This window comes from Ailuropoda melanoleuca, chromosome 1, assembly GCF_002007445.2.
Source record: "Ailuropoda melanoleuca isolate Jingjing chromosome 1, ASM200744v2, whole genome shotgun sequence".
Lineage (NCBI taxonomy): Eukaryota > Metazoa > Chordata > Mammalia > Carnivora > Ursidae > Ailuropoda > Ailuropoda melanoleuca.
In genome coordinates this window covers 189,004,014-189,028,013 of record NC_048218.1, presented here as the reverse complement: position 1 = coordinate 189,028,013, position 24,000 = coordinate 189,004,014, and the positions used below count along the sequence as shown (strand labels likewise).

General features: G+C 42.1%; 1 protein-coding gene across 2 annotated transcripts in view; it reads right to left on the bottom strand.

Moving 5' to 3' along the window:
- Positions 1 to 24,000, bottom strand: part of SND1 (staphylococcal nuclease and tudor domain containing 1) — a 412,648-nt gene that overhangs the window by 168,465 nt on the left and 220,183 nt on the right. For both annotated transcript variants that reach the window (XM_034671485.1, XM_002913419.4), the window contains exons 13-14: positions 20,270 to 20,380; positions 3,082 to 3,154 (exon numbers count right to left, since the gene is read on the bottom strand). In XM_034671485.1, the coding sequence (XP_034527376.1) occupies positions 3,082 to 3,154; positions 20,270 to 20,380 (184 nt within the window). The remainder of the gene's footprint in view (positions 1 to 3,081; positions 3,155 to 20,269; positions 20,381 to 24,000) is intronic.

Here is a 24,000-nt window from a genome sequence, read left to right as displayed (position 1 = left end):
ACTCCTTTACTACCACAGGAAGTCAGCCACGCACGCCTTACACCTGCTAAGGCTCCATACAAGGCCTTTTAGGGCACTCTTGACCTTTACACAGTGAAATCATCTTTAAAGTGCAAGAGAAGAGATATGGACAATGGGGAGAAACTCAACCCTAAAAGTTGGAGGCCATTAAACCTAGAGTAAATTACATCATGACATAAGATCTTCTGTATAGCATATTTCTTGAGTCTGTTTAGGAGACAAAAGTGTGATTAGCTCATATGTTTTTTGTTTTTATTCCAAGGACGTATATTGGGATGGCAAGAGGCATTATGCATAAATACTGGTCCACACTAAGTTATTCTGGCAGCATACTGCATATCCCATCAGCTCAACAAACACTTCCATTTATCATGACCTATACCTAAGAGGGGGGAACAATGAACTGGGAAGAGACCCAGTTAAAAAGAAAAAAAAAAAAAAAAAAAAAAAAAAAAAAAAAAAAAAAAAAAAAAAAGATCCAGACAGTCTTACATAACCATTACGAATGTGTGTATCTCATTGCTCTTATTGGGGGTATTTTGTCTTCATCTGCCTATAAGCTACTTGCCTGTCTGATCCCACATGCTCACCTGTCCCTTGGACAGTGACATCGCCAGCATGCTTCAGGAAGCTGAAAAGTCACACATCTCACTGAAATGGCACAAGGGAGCCCAATACACACATACTTAACACAACTCTGTGATGGAAAGAAGGGGGGTTTAGAAGCAGAGAGACACAACTCCTCTATTACAGAGGGCACTAAAAAANAGGGCACTAAAAAAAAAAAAAAAAAAAAAAGCCTGCACTCAGAGCTGAATCATGTGTGATGGAGGTAGACAAGGTCACTCTGACATCTATTTAAATGGAACAGCTTTTTCACTTTCTCTCTCCCACTTGTTCAAGCTTTCCCTGTTTATTTATGTGGTAACTGAGGGAGATTTAACTCACATGTATTTTTAAATAACTCAAGAGCAAACCAATTCTCCAAAATCAAGACAGAAAGGAGAATAAAGATATGTATGAAAATGAGCTATAGTTGGGGAGGGAGGAGAGAAAAAAATGGAAGAAAAAAAATGAAAACAAATTTCATTAAGACCATTGCTACAAAAAGGAATAAAAGACAACACCAAAACACAACAGGGTATAAGTGGAAGATTCAAAGACAGCAATAAAGAGCATCAGGACACTATGCTGGCAGGTGCCAAAAGCACAGCCCTGAGGCGAGTGTGCCTCCATTCAAAAACCTGCCAAGGACTTCCCCTCACTGCCGACAGGAATCTGAGCGAGAACGTGAACTCCAAAAGTTCATGAACGGGCCATTAACAGGCCAAAAGGTGTCACACCATCTCCAAGGTTTAATTCGGGTTCTAGAAGGCCCTGGAATACAGGCCTGACACAAGTTTTTGGATGGGCACATCTGGCCCCAGTGTAGAGTCGTCCACACTGTGTTTTCCAAAACAAGTATTTATAACTTTTTTCTCCCTCCATTTGAATAGCAAAAAACTTGCCCTTTCATTACTCGACCATCTTCAACAAAAGAATATTAAGGAAAATATTGCTGCGACTAGCAGAGGAGACACATGCAGCAATTATCACATACATCAAGGGTAACTCAGCAAGGTGAGCCAGAGGGAAAAACAGGCCTAATACCAGCAAGCCAGGAGTCACACCTATTAACGAGAAGCCTTAGCAGATATATCTTAGTCACCTGGGGCCAGAAGGCCATTGGCAACAGGTTTCTGGGCTTCAGAGGAATCTTAGCTACAAAGAACGTGTTATCAACGTACCTCGTTCATTAAACAGAGGCACAACTTTTTGACAAAAGTCCACTCAACGTAGGAAACACTATTCAATCTGTAGTCTGAAGTGACTGGTCAGAGTTGGAAAAGCTCAAGAGAACCCCATTGCTTAAAATGAACATGGTACCGCTATAACCTAGGCAAGGGACAGCTGGCCAGACACATTTATAATAGGCAATCACAAGGAACAATAAGCAAAGTCTCAGCCAGACTTGGGAACACAACATAACAAGAAGATAATACACTCTAATCCATCACTGCCGTGGGCTAGGCTGAGCTCTAGAAGCTTTTGTTTATACGAGCATTTTCTTCTGGGTGCCCAAGGCAAGCTCCCTGAGTGTCCAAAAGCTGAGATTTACTAGCCCTTCCTCAGTCATCTCCCCTGCGCAATGTGGCCCCCCCTTACACATGACCTGGATCCCTTCCTTAACCATAAGTTACTATGGAGTTGAAATGGATGGTATGTGTCCCAGGAACAGGGGGTTAATTGATGAGCCAACAAACCTTCTCTGGGCACCTGATTAAATCAACACCTAAGCGGCTCACTCTTCCCTTAGTTGGTTCTGTTTCTCTTCCTCGAAGTTGTTGCTACCCGACACTGCTGTTTCCCTTGCCCACTTGCATGCAAGGATTTTTATCAGTTTTGTTCGTTGTTATATTCTCAGTGCCTGGTGCAGTTCAGGCACAGTAGGCACTCAAATACTTGCTGAACAACTGACAAAGGTATCGTCTTCAGCCAAGAGATCCTAAATGTGCAAGGGTGAAGTCCTAGTCACTAAGTAGTCATTTGGACTCAGCCTTTTAGGAGCGCGCACATTCCTTCCACTACGAGAAAACCAGAGGAAAAAGAAGCCCCAATTTTTAAGGTTGTCCTAAAATCTACACTTGACCTTTCTCCATTAAGACTTTCCAGTCATAGTGATAACTGAACAGGGATTAAAAAAGGAGGTAATTTTTTCTTACTACAACTGGGAAGACATATCTTCTAACTCCTCATAATGAAAAAATGGAAAAGCAACACAGTAACAGTTCAGGTGAAGAGATAGGAGGAGGTTTTATGCCCTAGTTTGAATTCTGCTTTTTTCAGAATATAAAACAGGATCTCCATAGATGCATAAGCAGAAGCCCTGGAAAAATTCACATTCTGTGTCTGAAAACAAACGAGTTACAGAAAACACATAAGCTGAAGCCCTTTGGTGAATAAGCAGCCAAGCTCTTGGCGCCTCTGAGCCACACAGCTCTATTCAGGGACACAACTCACCCCAGATATGTCTGCGACACGGTGGATAGGCACTTCCTTCTTGCTGTGCAATCCTTTGCCATTCTTAATAGCTCTGTAAAGGGAGAAGAAAAAACCCAATTAATATACAAATCACATCAGGAAGGGGTAGGAGGGTGGGAAAAAAGGGGTGAGAAGAGAAGTCATTCAAATGGGGGGGTGTCTATCACTACACAAGTCACACTGCACACTGCTCAGTAGCCAGTCTCTGCAAGAGCATTTGGTAGAGGGGAGAAGACAAGCCTGCTCTTCTACGCCCAGTTCTGAGTACTTGGCTGCTAGTTTCAGCTAACAGTGTGCCTGGTAATCAGAGAGAGCTCCCGAACTTGTTTCCAAATTAAAGGCATTGTTCCAGGCACAAAAGAGGAATCAGTTGGAAGAGCACACTCCGAAGAAACAGAAGTAATAGTGTTTCTTTCTGCATTTAATCACATGAAACATTTTAAATGCAAAATATGCAGCTAGTGTTCCAATTCTAATGGAAATAAGTTCCTCCCAGGTAAAAAGATAAATTGGCCTGAATGAAGAAATACTATACGGAAAAGTCATTTTTAAGAGTGGGGAAAAAATTAGCAAAAACTACCTAACTGACATTAAGCCTCATTTTAAATCAGTTTCAGGTTATAACAACAGCGGATTTAGCGGGGGATTTGGGGGGAATCTGTCACACATCTGATCACTGGTTGGTTTGCTCCAATCCCCCATCTTTTATCTCCTAATCCCCTGGGTGGTAGCTTCAGGGATGGAAGCCTAAGCAGCCTCACTGGGTGTGATCACTCATGTACAATGGAGGACCAGGGAATAAAAAGCGGACAGGTAAATCACTAAGTCACTGCGCTACTTGGTAAGACCTTCCAGGGCACTGCCAAACTGCAGACCAAAGCAAGCAGCATGTCTGAGTTTAGAGAATGGAAAACAGAGATTCAGGGGGGTGTACCCACTCTCCAGACTAGCCTTTTTAGAGTTTCTGAATTCCAGACAAAGTGTAGAGAAAAATGCACAAACCAGGATTAGTATGTTGGGCCCTCACACTACACGTTAGCAACCCCACTTCTACCTTACCCTGCTCAGGCTCTTACTTATTAATGACCGGAAATAGAGGCCACTACCCTGCAGGGGTTACTTTCAGGTCCTAACTTTCTGAATCAAACTCACATATATCGGGGCACCTGGGTGGCACAGCGGTTAAGCATCTGCCTTCGGCTCAGGGCGTGATCCCGGTGTTATGGGATCGAGCCCCACATTAGGCTCCTCTGCTGTGAGCCTGCTTCTTCCTCTCCCACTCCCCCCTGCTTGTGTTCCCTCTCTCACTGGCTGTCTCTCTGTCAAATAAATAAATAAAATCTTTAAAAAAAAAACAAAAACAAAAAAACTCACATATACCAAATGGAGTAGGAGTTGCTCAGTGCCAAGTGGCACAGTCCTACTTCTTATATACTTGGGATGTTATCATCCACCCCTCACCCCTGCCTCCACCTCTGGGAATCTCTTACTCAACTAATTTGAAATGCCTTCTATTCAGAAATAACTTACTATCTACTTTCTATTCCATAACAAGGGTAAGAAATGAAAGTACAGATGTTTAATAAAAATGAAGCAAAACACTCACTCTGATCTGTGCTAACTGAAACAGCATTTCTGAGTTCCTTGAATTCACATGGTTCCTCCTGAATTTGAATGGAGGGCTTTAGCCTTAGAAATTGCAAGTGGGTCAAAATTTTCCATTTATAATTTAGTCCAGTGATCTATCATTCAGGGAATGTGTTAAATGATCACAGACCGGGGCTGGTTCTCAAGGTATGCTGCTAGTACCTTGGGATTGCAAACTAATGGCAGAGGATGGGAGGATGGCTTATATGGAAAACCAGTGGCTGGAGACCCAGAACAGATCTGACTCTTCCACCTCACAACGCCCAGCATACATCCTTCCACCATCAGCAGACTCTCCTCATGTTGCCACCATAAACTTGAAGGCGCAGCCTTGGGAACAAGAAGCCTCTGTGAGGTGAGGCAAGCTCACTGCCACCCTGATTGTAACTCACCTTCCTTCAAGGCAAGGCCTGCTAAGCCTTCTGCAAGTCCTCTGGGGGCACAAAATGCCTACAGCTTTATCTTCTTCTAAGAACAAGGACAACCAAAATAAATGGACCTGCCCTATAAACAGATGGGTTCATGTAAGCACTGCTGAACTTCTGGCCTTTCCTGGGGGCTGGAGAGCATCTCATAAACTACAAGGAAAAAGAACAGGGCCTGAGCATTAAGTGAGAAAACAAAGGTTCTCGAGGCAAAAGCAGTGAGGTGATAAACTAAAATTCTGCTTTCTTTTGGTGACCCCAAAGCAGCTCTGTGCTCAAAGCAGAAATCCATGACTTAGCCAAGATTAAGCATGCTTAAGAGAGAAAAACATAATACCCTAAAACCAGAAAACATGAATTAAAAAACAAAATTTTTTAGAATTAAGCCTTAATAAAAAATTTTTGAAAAAAAGAAAAACTTCTTTATTCTCTACCTTGTTCCTAAAAAGAATACGATCAGTTGTTTATCTGCATATTGGCATTAATTTTGGAAAAACCTTCAAAGACTTAATTTTTTCACACTTATGACTGCTAAATTAGTTCAATTTCGGGCACATTCAAGAGGTAGCAAGAAAGCCATATTTTATTATCATGATGTATAAACAGAGAAACAGTGCTCACTGTTAGTTCTTAAGAAAACAGAGGCAAAATCGGAAGTTAATAATTTATAAGCACTAAATAAAATAATGCCCACCTAGGAAGCACTCGGAAGGGTAAGTGGTACACCAGACCCAGGCAGCAAAGTATGAGGGCTGTCTGAGAAATCAGTTACACGGTCTAATCCAGCATGGGTCTCCCTCCCTGTGCTGACGTTGCTTTGGCTCTTGTTCCCAAAGTGCTGCAGAAATGACCTGGGAGGCACCCCCGGAAAACCTCCCTCAGCCGGAAACAAGGCTGATGCCACAGCAGAGCTTCTTCTCAAGAGAGTATCTGGGGGAAGTACCCAGTATAGAATCCATGCACGCAGCTCAAAGAGGAAAGGAGCAAGCACCAAGAGTGGCAGGCTTGCCAAAGGAGACATAATATACATCTTGTTCCAGGACTGTAAGGATATGTGACATGCCTGCCTACCAACTGTTGTATAAATGGTAAATAAAGTGGAGATCCAGCGTCTGCTGCTTTGTCACTACTTCTCAGTGGGGCCCCCTGCATCTTATGTAACCAAGTTTCCCTGGGTTTGGGAAGCTGGGTCTTTGAGACCTGGGAGGACATTCAGGTAGCAGGTCTGCTTCCACTGAAACAGTCGCCACAGAGCAAACACCTGACTCCCCTCCCCCACTCCCTCTCCCCGCAGGCTGCAACCACAGCTCAACATCCCTTTTCATTAGGCAAGGAATGAAACTCCTGACTTCTAAACTTCTCCTGCTGTGTCTGCTTAATAGCTGCTTTCTCACAAAAGCAGGCTGGTGCTCAGGCCAGCCAGGAGAAAGAAAGCAGTGGGGCAGAACACAGCCTGCTCCTCTCAGAAGCATTTGCCTCCAGGAAGCAGCAGTATAAAGATGGCAAAGCCAAGATGTGTAAATAATGGACAGAAATCATCACCAGACAGGAAAAGTGAGTGTACGCCCACCTACATACACAAAGGGGTAATGGGGCAAAAGAGGGATAAAAACTCAGCTTTCTAGGTGGCTTCTAGAAGCATCTAGAAGCCACAGTGTGGGAGAGGAATCCCATTCGAATCACTGGAAAACACTTTTCTTTCTTTAAAGTTTGAAATTCTCATGTATGAGATGCTACTGCCTCCCCAGTTAAAGTTAAAACATGAACTTTGCAAAGACAGGTAAGCACACCGTTGAAGCGAGATTACCTCCAATGCCTCAACACCACAGGAATAGAATCTTAGCACTCTTAACGCAAAGGAGTAGAGTTTGCTCTAAGGTTTTAAGGTCCCTTGCTCAGGCAGTAAAACCGAAGGACCAATCTTCTCCAAGGCACCACTGACATGCAACAGTTCATCTTGTGCCAACAAACAGGCCGTGGTGTGTGTTTTTTTTTAATTTTTAAATTTTTATTATTATTTTTTAGGCTGTGGTCTTTTTTTTTTTTTTTAAAGATTTTATTTATTTATTTGACAGAGATAGAGACAGCCAGCGAGAGAGGGAACACGCAGGGGGAGTAGGAGAGGAAGAAGCAGGCTCATAGCAGAGGAGCCTGATGTGGGGCTCCGATCCCATAACGCCAGGATCACGCCCTGAGCCGAAGGCAGACGCTTAACCGCTGTGCCACCCAGGCGCCCCTAGGCTGTGGTCTTAATTCCAATTCAATGATGGTAATTATTATTCCCAATATATGATTTTGAGCGATTACAAAGAAAGCCAAAGGCTTTACAGTTAGATCGAACCTGATCCAATTATAGAACGGTGGTCTCATCAGGAATTCTTAACCTGGGGACATATATGAGCTTCACACTTAGGATGCTGGGTTTACCTACAAACTACCCTGAAACAACAGGAATACACCTGTGAATTTTTCTGGGGAACAGGAGCTTCCAACAGGGTGTCAACTACTTTCATACATAAAAGAGATCTAAAGAAAACAAAGTGATGGAAAGCAGAAATGGCACACAACAGAGACGTACCCAGGGAATGATGAGGCAAGGGAGGATGCAGAGCTGAGAGAGATCAGGAGATCCTGAATCCATAAGTTCCCCTTAACAACACTTTCTTGGTAACTAGAAACCAAAATGTCCCTTAACTGCTTCTGCTTCATCGCCTACATCCAATATTTTCTTCCTTCCTAATTGTACTCACATGGCCTTTTTGTAACCCTATTGGGCCAGGCCTTCCCCAATTTATTCTAAGATAACATCAGGAAATTTTTAATTAAACTCACTCAATCCCTTTTGATACTGCACATCACGTTGATTTGACACTGCACACATTTTTGCATGACTTCTCCATAAAAATCTGTTTTGTTACTTTGTTGTCCTACTTTTATACCCAAAACAAAGACTACCAACCTGAGACATTGAGTGAAAAATACAGTGCTTGGTTTTCATGGGCCTCTACCATACGGTCCCAGTTTATGTCCCTCACATGATTTCCATATTACTCCTTCCAAATTCAATTAGGCCCACAGTCTCCATGTGTCCTGTAAGTTATTCATTTTGGGTGCCTAGCCAGGTCCAAATTACAGAATGAAAATCGTTATGGTGTGTCCATAGCAACAACCTCACCACAATCATAAACTAGTTATCACTTCAGGAATACTTAACCTGGGGTCCTAGTAAGCTGCAGTTTGTATGCTGCGAGTCTCTATGAACTATACTTTGAAATGATAGCAGAATCATATTCTCATAAATAGAATTATTATATTTCACCTATATGTGAATGTATGTGTATCATTTGGTTCAGCAGGCAATTATTAAATATAATACATTACTTTTGAAGTTTATTAATGTGTTACTCTTTATTTCTTACAGGTAAGACTTCAGGCCCTTTGAGGGTTAGGATTCTGTCCTTAATATTTATTAAGGTGTTTAACACAGAAGCTATGTTCACATAAATTCTATAACTCAGGGTCACCTGGTTTGATTATAGTGTGCCAAGTAAAGCTGAAAAAATGACTGGTGACTGAGTATTGTGGAATGCTGAAAATATTTCAAACTGGAGACATGGGTAATGCCCAAGTGACTGTAGGGCCGGAGAGTGAGGCTTGCCGGTTCTCTTGGATACAGTTTCATGATCTACGTTCCAGTTCTTAAGCATCTCGGTTTTGTTACTTGGAAAGGTGCACAGCAGAGGAGCTAGAGCCTGGCCTCTGAGCAGAAGCAGAAGTACATTAAGGACTAGAGGAGATGGGCAACAGAGGGAACAGCAGTGAGTGGGAGCAAAGCTCTGACCACCACAAACAATGAAACAGAACAAAGTGGCAGGATTATATGGAGCTCCTACTAGACAGCACAGGATGGATGACTGAGGGGAAAGGAAAACAATTCCAACAGAAAAGGTTAAAAAGCAGAACAAAGAGTAAATAACTTGCTAAACTTCTAAAGCACCTCTCACTGTGTTTCAGGTCACATTGATGAATACAGTGTTTCAGCATGAACCAAATATAGATATCAATGAAACACAGCAGCAATAAACAATCCCTTTGGCCTTTCTACTGGCTCCTTGGCAGCTGGAGGAAGCAATAGGGTCCTGACGCTCAGAAAATCAGATATGCTGCGAGCAGGCACAGGTGCACAATGGTTGATGGGGGGGTGCTAAGACTGTGCAGCTGAATTTTCAACAGATTCAGAATTACTGATAAGACAGACAGAAAAGACGGAGAGTACATGGACTGGAAATGAGAAAACTGAATCCTACGGTCAAGGGGAGGTAGGCAGACTAATGAGTCACTAGGTATTATGAGGCAATAAAGCAAATAACAAAGAACTCTAAGCCATCATCTCATCTAAAACTAATGTAAGAAGAAACCAAGACACCTGCTATTGTGCCAGGGGTGACAACATACCTGCAATGCTTAGGTAAGGGGGGGGGGCGGTGGGGGGTGGGATGGATTGTGAGCTCTGTGGCGGACAACTACTAGAGAAGAGGTACCCCAGTGCTAGATTGATGGGAAACACAAGCAAATTCCACTGTCTCGGATTAGGACCAAAGGACTATTAAGAGCTGGGTAGTCTAAAGTCTTTTTGAGAGGACAAGGCCTCAAGAAAGGTGAGATTGGAAGCAATGACAGCCCCAATGATCTTGCTTTTATAACTTTCCATATCTTGATCACAAAGGCAATACATTGTCATTAGGGAAAAAAAAAAAAAGTGGGAGCCTGGGTGGCTCAGTTGGTTAAGTGTCTGTCTTCAGCTCAGGTCATGATCCCAGAGTCCTGGGATCAAGTCCCACATCAGGCTCCCTGCTCTGCAGGGAGTCTGCTTCTCCCTCTGCCCCTCCTCCCATTCGTTTTCTAAATCTCTCTCTCTCTCAAATAAATAAATAAGTAAACTCTTTAAAAAAAATTGTGGAACAATGATCCATAATTTTATTCCAAGATCAAAGCACCAGTAACATAATTTCTAAGCGCTTATATACACACCCACCCACCCACACCTACACTTTAAGAAAATTGTGGAATAGTTTTGTAGTCTCTTTTCTGCTAGAAATGATAATTAAATGAATGCTTCCTTACGTTTTAATTTTTTACATCATTCTAATAGCTGAAGATAAATCCATCACATGGATACAAGCTCCATAATTTAATCAATCACCTATTGCTAGATGCTCATGTGACTAGAATACTATTATAAATAATGCCATGAGGAATAACTTTTAAATAAACTGTTGGGTGCTTCCCTAATTATTCCTTAGGATAAATTAATAAAAGTGGAACCGCTGTGTCATAGGGCGACTCATACTGATCCTGGTTTCCATCTCCCTTTCCTAAGGTGAACCAGCAGAACATGCCGGGCCTCAGGGACGCAGGGGATAAGGCTGTGATTTAGGTGCTTCCTCCCTATGCATCAAGATACCTACATATATCTCCACTCTTAGAACTATATTTGTATTGACTAAATTGCTCCTCCAAATCCCCATGAAACCATGTGTTTGTTTTTATCCCCAATGCACTTAATGAAATATTTGTCACTGGAACATGAACAAATCAGAGAAAATTTTAATGTGTGTCTTCTGACTGAGTGAAAAGCAACAGACTCACTGTTTAGAAAATGGTTTTTCCAATGTAAGCTACATTTACTGGGACTTACTAGAAAAGATTCATTGCCATTCCACTAGAAATTTGCCTCTCTGGACTTGATGCAAAAGCAAGAGGAATGGGAAGTAATCCTTCTCAACTTCTGTGCCTGAAGCTGGAGGGCAAGAGTCAGGGGCAGCTTAGGATAAAACAGAAGTGCGCGGGAGAGTTTATAAGAAATTTAGATGCAAAGAATCCTGCAAATGAAAGAAAGCTATGAAGAGGATTTCCTCTTCGCAAGCAGCTATAAAATCCTGCACATTGATGTATCAGTGATTAATTATTCGAACTACAGTCGTCCTGAGAGATTTCCAAGGATTAGAGCAAAAGTAGGATAGGGATGCTGGTAATAGAGACTCAGCTCTCCAACCCACTCAACCACCTGACATTGCAGATGAGCCAAATCAGCAAGTGCAGCAACCCTCAAGATGATTTCATATTAAATTAGCCAAGAGCTGGTGGAGGCTACTCAGAAGGAATCAAATTAAGGAGCCATGAATGCAGAGTATGAGGAAGGGGATAGAGACAAGAGCCAAAGGGAATAAGCAGGTATTCAACTCCCTTGGTGGGGAACAAGTATGGCTGTGATCACAGGGAGGGCACTACTAGGTAGTGAAGTCCAAAGAAATCCAAAGCTTCTCATTCCCTGGGTTGTTCTCTACTACTTAGAACCATGCTCTTAATTCCAATTATAACAAGGATTAATCTTCCGGAAAAGAACACCTATTTCGAAGTGTTTTACAGTGGTCAGGAATTGGGCAGTGGTTCTTAAATTTTAGTGTGTACCAGAATTACCTTGAAGTATGTGTTATAAGAGATTCCTGTGATTCAACTCCAGAGTTTCTGATTCAGTGGGTCTCAGGTGGGGAAAAATTGGGGAGAGGGGTGGCCAGTGAATTCATATTTCTAACAAGCTCCCAAGTGACAACGACATCACTGGTTGGAGGATCATACTTTGAGAATCAATGGTTTAGGTAGTCAACCTGTAAGATGTTTAAAAGAGTCAACAGTCAATGTCAAGTGTTCTCATTTTATTGTTACAATTCATTTTGGATGAAAATTACATTTCCAGTATGATTATCTTCAAATGTTATTTTGAAATTTGAAATATATTTGAAACCAAATATTCAGGCATTGTGTGAAAGGAGCAGTGCCTCTTGGCCAAGAGAATAGTGAGGAGGATAAGCTGCTCTGTGGTGTGTGCAGACAAACCAAATTAGGTAGAAAGGTAACTCTAGAACTTCCTCTGAATGAATATAACACCAGGGCAGACCAGTGAAAAGATCGGGCAAGGAAGATTTATTTTGAGTTCGTTATTTGACCATGACCTGTAGAACCACCCATGGCTTTGTGTACAACACAGCAGAAGAACCTAATGGGTTCCAACTGTACCCCAAACCCTCATACTAGTCATCAAGATACATCTCACAGCCTGAGTTCCACAAAAGGAACTGGGGGTAGGGAGGGAAGAGAAGGATAGAATAAAGAGAGTGAGAAGATCCTCTTAATATCCTGAAGGAGAAAACTATCTGGAAACGGAGACATTATGCAGCTCTCCAGAAGTGGCCATTTGTGTTGCTTTAAATGCAGATTGATTACTGCTATTTGGATGTTGAGTGCATCATCTTTTCTGAAGAAAGGGAAAAGCTAAATTTCCCCACATTCAGCTGTATCGTCAAATCACTTCCCCACACCAGTTCTTTTAATGCATTTTCCTGTTACCACATCCACTTGCAATAGCTGATCTACCCTACTCCTCAAAAGTGAACCCCCCCGCCCCACTGACATGTGCTGAATCCCATTAACAACCTCATGACCATCACACATAACTGCAAGCCCAAAATACAGCGGGGTGTGCACTTTTCAGGGTTAAAAAAGAAAGGAAGTCACTAGGATACTGAAGAGAAAGAATAGCCTTCTTTCTCTGCGCTGGCCTCCAACCTCTACTGGCACGACATAATGCAGCTGAGTGGAGAGGGCAGAAGACGACCATTCCCCCAACTCCAGCTTTCTAGGATATTTGGGCTAAAAACTCAACAGCACCCCAGGGTTATAGAAATCTACAACTGAACAGTAAAGGAAAGAGGAAAACTTCCAATCAATGCTCTGTTTTTAGCAGTATTCAGTAGCACCTAGTTTTATTCAAAGAAAATTTCACTTGTTGAGGTCATTAGACTGAAAGTGAGAAATCTTGGTTTATTTAAAGCTGTACCATTAAACTATTGAGAAGATAAGAACAGAGGCTGGATAGAAGAGATGAATTTCAGGGAAATGCTCTCCTGGGAAAATTTAATAGCAATGAGAGATGGAATAAAAAAAGATGTAAGGCAGGAAGTGTTAATAATGGAAAGAGAGAAAGGAGGAGGGGCTAAGAAAACAGGAGGAAAAGCGAAGAAATAGGGAAAAATCACAATTTCCAGAGGTACTATTAAAGTTATTTAATGTCGGTCCCTCCGAGATTACATGCTTTGTAAGGCTTGAGTCTATTATCTTTTTTCTTCATTACTATTATCCCCAATGCCTGGGACCCAGGATACACTCAAGAAAATGAGAATGGAGAAAAGAAATGAATGCAAAGCCATCACATGCAAGATAAACCTGCCTTGAACAACTATTCCCAGAAGAGGAATGATCTGTTTTCTTGGAGAGCTGGTTAACTCATGTAATCTATATGTTGTGATAGGCTATATTAGTTTTAAAATTTCAAAATACACAAGTTCAACACCGGTTTTCTCACTGGATAGATATATATAGACGAAACTTGCTTTTTATTAAGACATTTAACCAATCCGAACTGTGTCAAACCAGTAGTGCTGAGCTCTTCCATTTAAGAATCCTAAAGCCAGAGGTTTTAACTTAGCAATGGCAAGTGCTGGTGAGGAAGTTTTCACATTTCGTTCATAACCAGTATTGTAAAGGACAGTTAAATTAAAGATACAGAGAAGAGGGACCCTATCCAAAAGTTCTGTATTTTTTTTCAAGAAACAGCTTTAAAAAAAATTGTTTTCAACTACTGAAATTCTGTGGAAAAACATCTATAAATCAGAAAGAAAGCGGAGCTGCTCCGGCTAGATTAAGAGTAGGTGACCAAAAGTACCTCTTTCCCAGTGGTACTGAAAGCACTTCAGTGGAAATGCGAAATAAACTTAAAATTCACTGCTACAAATGCATGGAAATGGTAAGCCTGCCTTGGCCCTCAATAACTACATTACCAAGAGAGAATGTTACTTCAGTTTCCCTCTTAATAATGACTACTGATATCGGCCTAGGAAATAGTTAGCGAGTTCTAGCCTCCTGATCAAAGTCTGTGATGGAAATGCCAGCACAGATTTCCTAGAGGTTCCAGCAGAGAGAAGTCAAACCGGGAGGGCGCTGTGAACCACACTAGGTAAAAGCAAGAGACATTTGATAGGATTTTAATCAAGGACTGGTGTTTATGGGGTTTGGAGATTAGAGGTGCAGAGGTCAGCAAGGCAGGAGCACTAGCTGTTTTTGTTTTTAAAGAAAGGGAATATTGCAAGGTTTGTTCCATCGGAAACATGAGTCCCTGTGAAGCCTGGAAAGACAGGGAGCCCAGGCAGAGCTGAGATGGGGGCAGGCCTCTGCTTGCCTTGCAAAGATGGAGGACACCACCAGTTTTCTGAATCTGTAGTGTGCCGGGCGAGAAAGCGGATGCACATACAAAAGATAAGGGAGAGTCTGCCCTTGTCTCTTCTCATGAGATAACCCTAACCTCATTATGTATGTCCAGAATGAATCTAAATTCATTTAAATCTGCTCAGACACTAGATTGTTCGATGCAATTGCTTTCCCACAGTCAAGCTGGGGCATCACTTTCTTTTTTGAATATATACATCCTTCTGTTGAAATTTCAAAATCTTAGAATTAAGAGGTGCCTTAAAGGAATAAAGCCCCAACACTGAGCTAACATAACTTCTGTGTTTTCCTGCAATAAGCCACAGATTCTAACAGTTTCTAGGAAATTTTAAAATATTACATTTTTAAATCAAGTTACTGGTAGCTTCGGGAGAATGCACACAGATGATATCCCCCGGGTCTGGATGTCCAAGGAAAACAAGGCACACAGCCAGGCTTTGATCTGGCTCCAAGCATTACCAGCTCATCTTCAGTGCCCACAGCAAGCTCAACAAAACCCCACTCGGAAGACCTCTTAGAATGCTAAGGAAATTCACATTCTGGCCTACTTAAAATTAAACTGGAAGTGTTATACCAAATACACAGGCTAGAGTATGAGAGAAAATACGAAGGGTCCCAATAATGACTCAGTATCTTGGAAATACCTCAGAAGGATAGGAGACAGATTCTCTGAAGGAGTCAAAAGCCCCACCTTAAGTTTAGAACACCCATCAAGCCAAGTAATGCAGTGAGGCAGCTGAGCAAGAAATACTGCAATAAAATGAAAACTGAAAATGTTGGTAAGTCCATATGGGGATGGAAAATCAGTGTGGTGCAGAAAAGACATGATGTGTCAGACTTCCAACGAAGCCCGTACAAGCGGGAACTGAGTTCAGGGAGTCACAACACTAAGCATGGGTCAGCTGCATATAAGGTCTATTTTACTAAAAACATGATGTACACACACACACAAACTCTCAGAAGCCTGGGACAAAAATCAAGGGCTTTTCAATGGAGCCCACGAGACAAGCAAGGTGTGAGAGTACCAGCAAAAATGCTGGACCCTTATCTTGCCAGGACACAAGGTAACAAGGGAGGAGGCAGCCGATGATAGACAACTGAACTGGAAAGGAAGGCACCTATTGGGAATTAGGTGTTTATTTATCCTTTCAACAAAAAATGATGTGCTTTCCTCTAAATATGCCAGCTACTGGAGGTATAATGAAGGTTTCCCAAAAGCAGAGAGGCATGTGAAAGAAGGGGTCTCGAAGGGTCAGCACACTGAACAGAGCCGCCGAGGTGGTATGAGCTTGTTTCTGGCAGACAGGTGGATACGCTGGAAAGTAGCAGGCAAACTTCTAACTGGTACTCTTCCTCCCCCTGTCTCTCTCCTGGCTTCCCCATGAGCATATAACGCATCACTCCCGGAACTCCAGTCACATGGTCTGAGCATGTGCGGCAGAACAGAGCCCCTTGCAGGGGAAGCTGCGGCAGCAGAGCCCTGAGAAAGCTCATCAACTCCTGGGCGGGCAGCTGCGCTGACCCACAAAGGCAGGCCCGTTAACAGGCTGCCCTTTCCCCAAAGCTTACAATGCTTCTCTAAAAGGATTAATGGCCAAGCAGTGCTGCGGAAAGCAAAGTCAAAGGAAGAGCACTGTGCACCAATGCTGCTATCACTAGTGATAACCAGAGGGAAAAACAGGAATCTAGAGGTCAGGGACAAAGCCATCTGTTGAAATCAACACTCCTGTGGGGAAAGGCTAAAGAAAATGCTGGCCTTGCTACATTACCTTCATCCACATATTATTTACCTAACAAGTTCCAGGATGAAAGACTGATATGAATATAGCAGATGTTATTAATTTGGCCTTTGCTAAAGCATTAGACACAGCACCTCAAGAAATTGTACTTGGGAAATTAATTCAAATTGGCCTGGTTCAGCACACTATCACCGAAGATTAAAAAGTAGCTGAAGGATGATAATCAGAAAACAGTTAAGTGACAGTCCATGCAGTGAGAGACTTGGGGTCAACACCAAAGCCATTCTTGTTTGGGGGTTCTATTCAGGGTCCAATGAGATCTGCAGAGGACACTATGCTGGGAGGTGGAGGAACCGCACCAACAGGGGCATAAAATTACAAGGCAGAGTTCAACTGGAAAAAACAGCTGATCTATCTAGGGGAAAACAACCTTAACTCGAATAATATTCGAAAGACAGCAGGAAAAGGGGCAGCAGAAACATGTAAAAAGAGTTCTGACATGCTGTAATGTGACAGAACCAGGTAAGAATGCTAAGGGAACATGAGGAGTGTATCATGCGGGAAATGGAGTACTCCAAAGTGAAAGCAAACTAAAAGCAGAGTACCAGCAAATAGGTGGTCTTCAAGCGAGGTCAACTCTACCACTAAAATGGGGGGAGAGGACATTCTGAACTGAAAACATCTTTTAATGGCTACAAAACCATCATTCCCATCTGGCAGGTGTTCCAGTCTTTCTTGGATCTTACAATACTGTTTAAAGGAAGACTCACGGGTCACGCTGCCATTTCTCCTACCTCTTTATGAGGTCTGTACTGCCTTATGGCAACGCCTCACAGGCTTGGGGAAGTGGTTAATTCCTCTCTGTTTACTCAACCTACAACACTGCAATGACCCCGAGGCCAGTATTTTCCACCACCAGTCTGAAAGCAATGGCTCAACACAATTATCTCTAGGCTGCTCACAGCTTTAACAGACAAGCACGTTGTGACATTGATTCTGCTTAAAATGAGTGCTAAAGAGGTTGTTTTCTTCTGAATTTCACTATCCTCAATACCCAAAAAATAATCCAATTAAAAATGGGCAGAGACAATGAACATTTTTTTCCAAAGACAACATACACACAGCCAAAAGACACAAGAAAAGATGCTCAACATCACTGATCATCAGGGAATGTAAATCAAAACTACAATGAGATATCACCTTGCACCTGATAGAATGGCTAAAATCAACACAAGAAATAACAGTTGTTGGTGAGGATGTGGAGAAAGGGGAACCCTCTTCCACTGTAGGTGGGAATGTAAACTGGTACAATCACTCTGGAAAGCAACATGGAGGGACATCTGCTGGGTGGCTCAGTTGGTTAAGCATCTGCATTCAGCTAAGCTCATGATCCCCGAGTCTAGGATCAAGTTCCGCACCGGGCTCCTTGCTCAGTGGGGAGCCCGCATCTCCCTCTGCCTGCCTCTCCCCCTCCCTGACAAGTAAATAAATAAAATCTTAAAAAAAAAAAAAAAAGAAAGAAAGAAAAGGAAAAAAAAAAAAAGAAAACAGTATGGAGGTTTCCCAAAAAGTTANGAAAACAGTATGGAGGTTTCCCAAAAAGTTAAAAACAGAACTATCCTATGATCTAGCAATTGCACTACTAGGTATTTACCCAAAGAATACAAAAATACTAATTTGAAGGGATACATGCACCCCAATATTTATAGCAGCATTACCTACAACAGCCAAATTATGGAAACAGCCCAAGTGTCCACTGACTGATGAATGGATAAAGAAGTGGTGTGTGTATACACACACACACACACACACACACACACACACACACACCCACACACCGGAATATTACTCAGCCATAAAAAAGAACAAATCATGCCATTTGCAACAACATGGATGGAGATAGAGTATAATGCTAAGTGAAATAAGTCAGAGAAAGACACATACCATATGATTTCACTCATATGTGGAATTTAAGAAGCTAAATAAACAAGGAAAGGGGGGGAAAAAGAGGGAGGCAAACCAAGAAACAGACTCTCCACTATAGAGAACAAACTGCTGGTATCAGAGGGGAGGTGGACCGGGGAAATGGGTGATGGGGATTAAGGAGGGTGCTTGCTGTTGTGATGAGCACCGGGTGATGGAGGCACTGTACCGTACACCCGAAACTAGTATCACACTGTATGTCACCTGGAATTTAAATAAAAACTGAAAATATAATCTATAAAAAAAACTTTCACTATCTATGCATACTCATCAAACACAGCACACGTAGCTATTTCCAACAGCATAGTAAGACAGCTTATTGGGGTGGCTGGCTGGCTTAGTCAGTAGAGCATGTGACTCTTGGTGTCAGAGTCGGGAGTTCAAGCCTTCCATGGGTGTATTTTTAACTTAAAAAAAAAAAGATAAAAAAAAAAGATTAAAAAAAAAAAAAGAAGATGGTTTGTTTTGGCCTTACTTTCTAAAGCAGCTAAGCAAATTATTTTCATGTGTATCTGCCTGTCACAAATATTCCCTAGTGGCAGAGTGACACTGGGCCAAAAACAGGAGTCTAGATCCCATCATATTTCCTGCTATGCTGGGAACTTACAACCTGTTTTTCAAGTTACCACCAGGTCACGCTGAGCCCACCCACAGGCTGAGCACAGACTCAACCTCTGAATTCCACTGAAGTGCGGTCTAATCACTATCCATTTCCTAGAGTAGGTAGGTCATCAAATAGTACTTAGCGATGTGAAGCTGCATTTCCCAATATGGGTTCTTTCAGCCAGGCCGCCTTAGTGATAATATAGTTACGAAGAGAAGGAAGAAGTGAGGAAGGATCGAGAGAAACACCAATTATGGATTATGTATCACATTATTTTCTGCTGGCCATTAAAGAGCCTTAAACAACCAAAGGCACTGGTGTTTTCACTGAACTCTTTGTGTTCCTGAATTAGGGTTTGGACAGGGCCTCTTGGGAAAAACCCACAAGAAAGAATCCAAAAAGCCACAACAGTCTGACAGACTGATTTCTTAGCTGACACTCTACAGATGCTCTATCCATCAGGATGTGACATGGTGTTAGAGGTAAATGTCCCATATCAGGGCACTGTTCTGGGCCAAAAAGCAAAAGAAGTGATCTCAATGACAAAGTCTGAGTATAGATAACATGTGCCCAAACTCATTCCTCCTCAAACTGTACAGCATAACCTGGCAACTACCACACTTCTAGAACTAAACAAGCGGCTGAGTGCGACATACGCCTCTCTGAAACAGTGTCTATATTTTGTTTGAGCCCAAGCGGTCTGCTGTACCCAAGTCAGCTCATCCCCAGCTCATTTTTTGCTCTTTCCTGGGAAGCACTAAACTACCAGCACCACCCAGTGACAGAATCTCTGTTAGTAAGAGCCATAAGGAACGTCACTGGTAAGAAAAAACACCAAGCAGTATGCACGTCCTTGAGGCAACCAGCCACAGGGATGAAGGACAAGAGTAAAATGTCACAGGACTTCTCAAATGCTCTCCTGCCAGTTGTCAGAGTGTGAAACAAAAACTCATTTCCTAATAAATGTTTTCATTTCCTTTGTACATGACAAAAGGTCAAGAGGTGATAAATGTAAGGGGCTGGGGAGCAGAGGTCTCTGGAGGCAAGAACCTGAGGCAAATGTCCTGCACACACAAGCAGAACTTCATTGTTAGTCCCAGGGAATGATAGGACGGTGGTGGTAAAAATATCTTATATTCTCACCTACGATTCATTTTACATCCATATGAGATCATATCTAATTTATGCCTATTTTGCAGATTTAAAAAAAAAATGGAGGCCCAAGTGTACTTAATCAAGGTTACATAGCACACTCAAACTATGCCCCCTTTCTTTTGATAGGGGACAAACTGGGATAAAAGCATACTACAAGCTTTCTCAGCACACTGGCTTCCATCACATTCTCTCAGGGATAGGCAGGATAGTGGGAAAGAAAAAAAGTGGGGCTGTTGGTCTCAATGTGTTCACTTTAGAATTCTTCATCTCACCTGGCCTCTGCAGCAAGCAGCTCGTCATAGTGAGAGGACCGCTGATCGTCATCTTGCCGGTATCTGATCACCGTGGCTAGACCTTTGCTGACAAGGGCCTCAGCAATGTTTCTGCAACAGAAAAGATAGGTCAGTGAGCACTACAGGTGCATATGGGGCTCAGTCAACAGAAATAATAACAGTTAGCACCAGGAGGTCTTAACGCATCCTGACACAGGGAGAGAGAAGCCAAGGATTTCAAGACCAATGAGTTGCTAAGCTAGAAATCCAAATAAAAGGTGAAATAACGAAGTTCCCTAGCTCAGCATCTTTCTGGTTACTACAGTCAGATGCTATATCAATCCATACATAAAAACTAGCAGAAAATATCTGTAAAAAGCCCACATTAGGCAGGGTTATTTACAGAATGTTATAAACAAGTCACTACCCTCAAGAAAAGTCTTCTCTAAAATATCAGGCACACAGATAAAAAACAAAACACCTAAAAGCATGACCTAAATTTCTTAAAATCTCCTTTCTAGCCTATACTGTAACTAAAAAAATGCCTTGCTCCAGCTTGGCAATGTTAGAAAGGTTAGTTTAACATAACACCCCAGTGCTTCGCGTCTCCTCAGAACTCCTGACAGTGGCTCTTCCACCCCAAAGGGGCTTCTAAAAGGTAAGGCTATGAATGAATTTGGTGGCAGGCAGGGGTGGGAAGGAGTGGTGGTGGTGTTCCTACGGTGGAATGAAAATTCTTTATGAAGAAATGGAAAGAGATGGGGGAAAATTAGGTTAAAAAGTATAAAGTCAGAGATGACCAGCTTTGGAGCAATACTTCAAATAAAGTCTTTTTAGGACTACAGAAATATTCAGATTAAAACCCTGGTTAAAGCAATTCTCAAATGTGTCGAATCTTCTTTACTTCACCAGAAGAAGAGGTGCCACTGTCAGTGGCCTCTATATACTCTAACCAGAGCAGAGTATGTTGGAAAGGACTCTCAGACAACAAATAAAACATATTTGCACGATTCCTCCCCAAGCTGGAAAGGGACCTTTGATGTGAAGCAAAATAAGCTGCAAACTGCAAAAACAAATTTTTCATAAGTTACCTGTAGCAAGCACTGGAGGACAAAAGGCACGATACTACTGGGGCAGAGTGATGGTTATGTCTTTCTTTGTGTCTGTCATAGTTACACCAAAGGCCCCACTCAAACCATCTGGTTAGCTGCCCTTCAGGGAGGAGGTAGGGTAAGCAATAGGCTACTGTACCATATGCTATGATTTAGTGTTGTTCAGAAATGTAGTTAACTCTTAACACACTAGTGTTTAGAACCTCAGACTCTGGAGATGCTGGAAGCTGGACTAACCACTCCATGTGCATGTTTAAGCCACTGAAAGGTTCTCTTCATCAAAACCCAGGAATTTACTTTTTTAAAAGAAGAAGAAAAAGATGTGCGGTAGAGAAAAGAGGACAAGATGCTACGGCTGACTCTCTCTCATTATGTGCCCCTCTGCTGCCTGTTTATCTACTGCCAGCACGATATTAATATCTCCAAACCACCACGGAATTAGCACTTCTCAAAATCCACTCCCACAAAGAGGCTGCTGTGCTGGCCACCCTGTCTCCTGAGTCACCGCACAAGCGTGCTGGCAAACGCTGTCATTATCGCAGAGTTGGGTTTGGCAGCGTGGAGAATGCCAACAGCCCCGAATCAGCAGCTGTAGCTATTGATATATGGTGAGAATTTAACTAAGGGTGTTACCAAGAAGCCCCCAAAGGGCAGGACAGCAGCTCCACCCACCAATGGGTCAGACAGGAGACTGGGGGGCAACTCTACCTGTGGCAGGGTGAGATGCTGTGGCGATTTGAAATACCCAAAGAACAAAGACATATTTGTTATTGCATTTTGAACTTGTGCGTGCTGACATTTTACAGTCAATACAGGGGGTTTGGAGGAGAAAGCTGGAATGACTGAGCAGGCAAGAAGATTCACACAAATAAGCCTCTACATAAAAAGATAAGAGAAAGCGAAGCAAAACAGCACAAATGTTTAATGATCCACCCGTTAATGCTGCTCAAATCAATTCACAGAACTGAACTGGGTACCTACAAGGCCAGCAGAGAACCAAGGGCACAATCCTTCCCTTCTGTATCCTGTCAGCTAACACATTATTAGACAGAGCAGATAAGGCCTCGGATTCCCACTCTACAACCTGTCCAATACCAGCCTCTCCCTTCTCTCCACAGCTTAGAGCATAAGCCATGTTCTCTTCACTTCTCATCCCTAATTACAGATTTCTTCTCGGGGAACAGTGGTGCTGGTGCTTAGTGAGCAATGAGCAGAGTAAAAACATGAAATAATAACAGCTGTCATTACTGGGTGTTTACTACAAGCCAGGCATGTGACAATAACATCACATGTATTTTCTTCTTGGTGTTTATTCCCCTGCGAAGATTCATCACGCCATCTTACAATTATTAATTGACTATCTTCCTTTCTAAATTAGGACATCTAGAGGGCAAGGGTTGCATCGTTCTGCACTGAAGTGCCTAGCCCAGTAGCTGGCATAAAGTAGGCAATACCTATTTTCTGAATGAACTTAGTTTATTTAGGATAATTTTTAAATGTGACAAAATCACAGTACATTCCTTTAATTTTTGTTTTAATACACCCTGAAAATTTTGAGATATTCTTTGGAGTATCAGAAAAACACCCAACGGTTTTGGAAATATAGCCCCGGAACATTATTATCCTAAGCGACTATTAACCAAGCTTGCCCAGCATAGAATTAAGGACAAAAGCTTTCTATGTGCCTTACCAGGTTTTGTCTTTCCCCTCCCTGTTATCTAAAATTTGAATTTAAAGAGAATGAAAGGGAGAGAGAGGAAAATGGAATTAGCCTAGATCCATGTACTTGACTCTCTCATTCATTTCTTTTGGCTACTAATGAAAGGTTAGGAGATTTTCCCTTTGGCCAAAGATGGCTCAGAACCTGACACGGGTATACTGATCAGTTGCCCAGTGAAAAAAAGAGAACATTAAATTATGTGCCATGGCATTAGGCTGCTTTAGACAAATTTATAAGTTCTGCTTTCTTGAGTGTATCAGTAATTCTACTCCAATTACACATGTCTGGCTCAAATGGATAATTCACAATCAGCATACAAAAAAGGACCTAACAGCCTTGGAAGTCTAACAGGAAATCATGTCTCTGTATCAGCTAGAAGCACAAAGAATTGGTGCTGGGATTGAAATGCTTCTCCGAACAAAAAGAGAAATTTAGGTTCTGGTAAAAGTGAACCGTTGCCATCAGGCATGATCAGGTATTCCTGATACAAACACAAACAACTTAGGCCTCACGTACAGCCTTTCTCAAAAGGTCTTCATGTAGTTGACATCTTCCCTGCCCACTTGTTTCCCCAGCAAGCAGGTTGCAAAAAGCTCATACTTTCCCATTTTAAGATACCTTTGAGACCATGGGGTAGTATACTCTGTCAACATGGTGACAGGTGTTCTATGCCCTTACATGAGAAAAGGATTCTTAAAAAGCAGATTTGGTAGTTTAAGGGTTCCAGGATGGCCTCCATCTCTTCCAGATTGCTTAATTTATTGGCATAAAGCTGTTGATAAAAGTTTCTAATAATCCTTCCTATTTCATTGGTGTTGGTTGTGACCTCTCCCTTTTCATTCATAATTTTATTAATTTGGGTCCTTTCTCTATTCTTTTGGATAAGTCTTGCCAGTGGT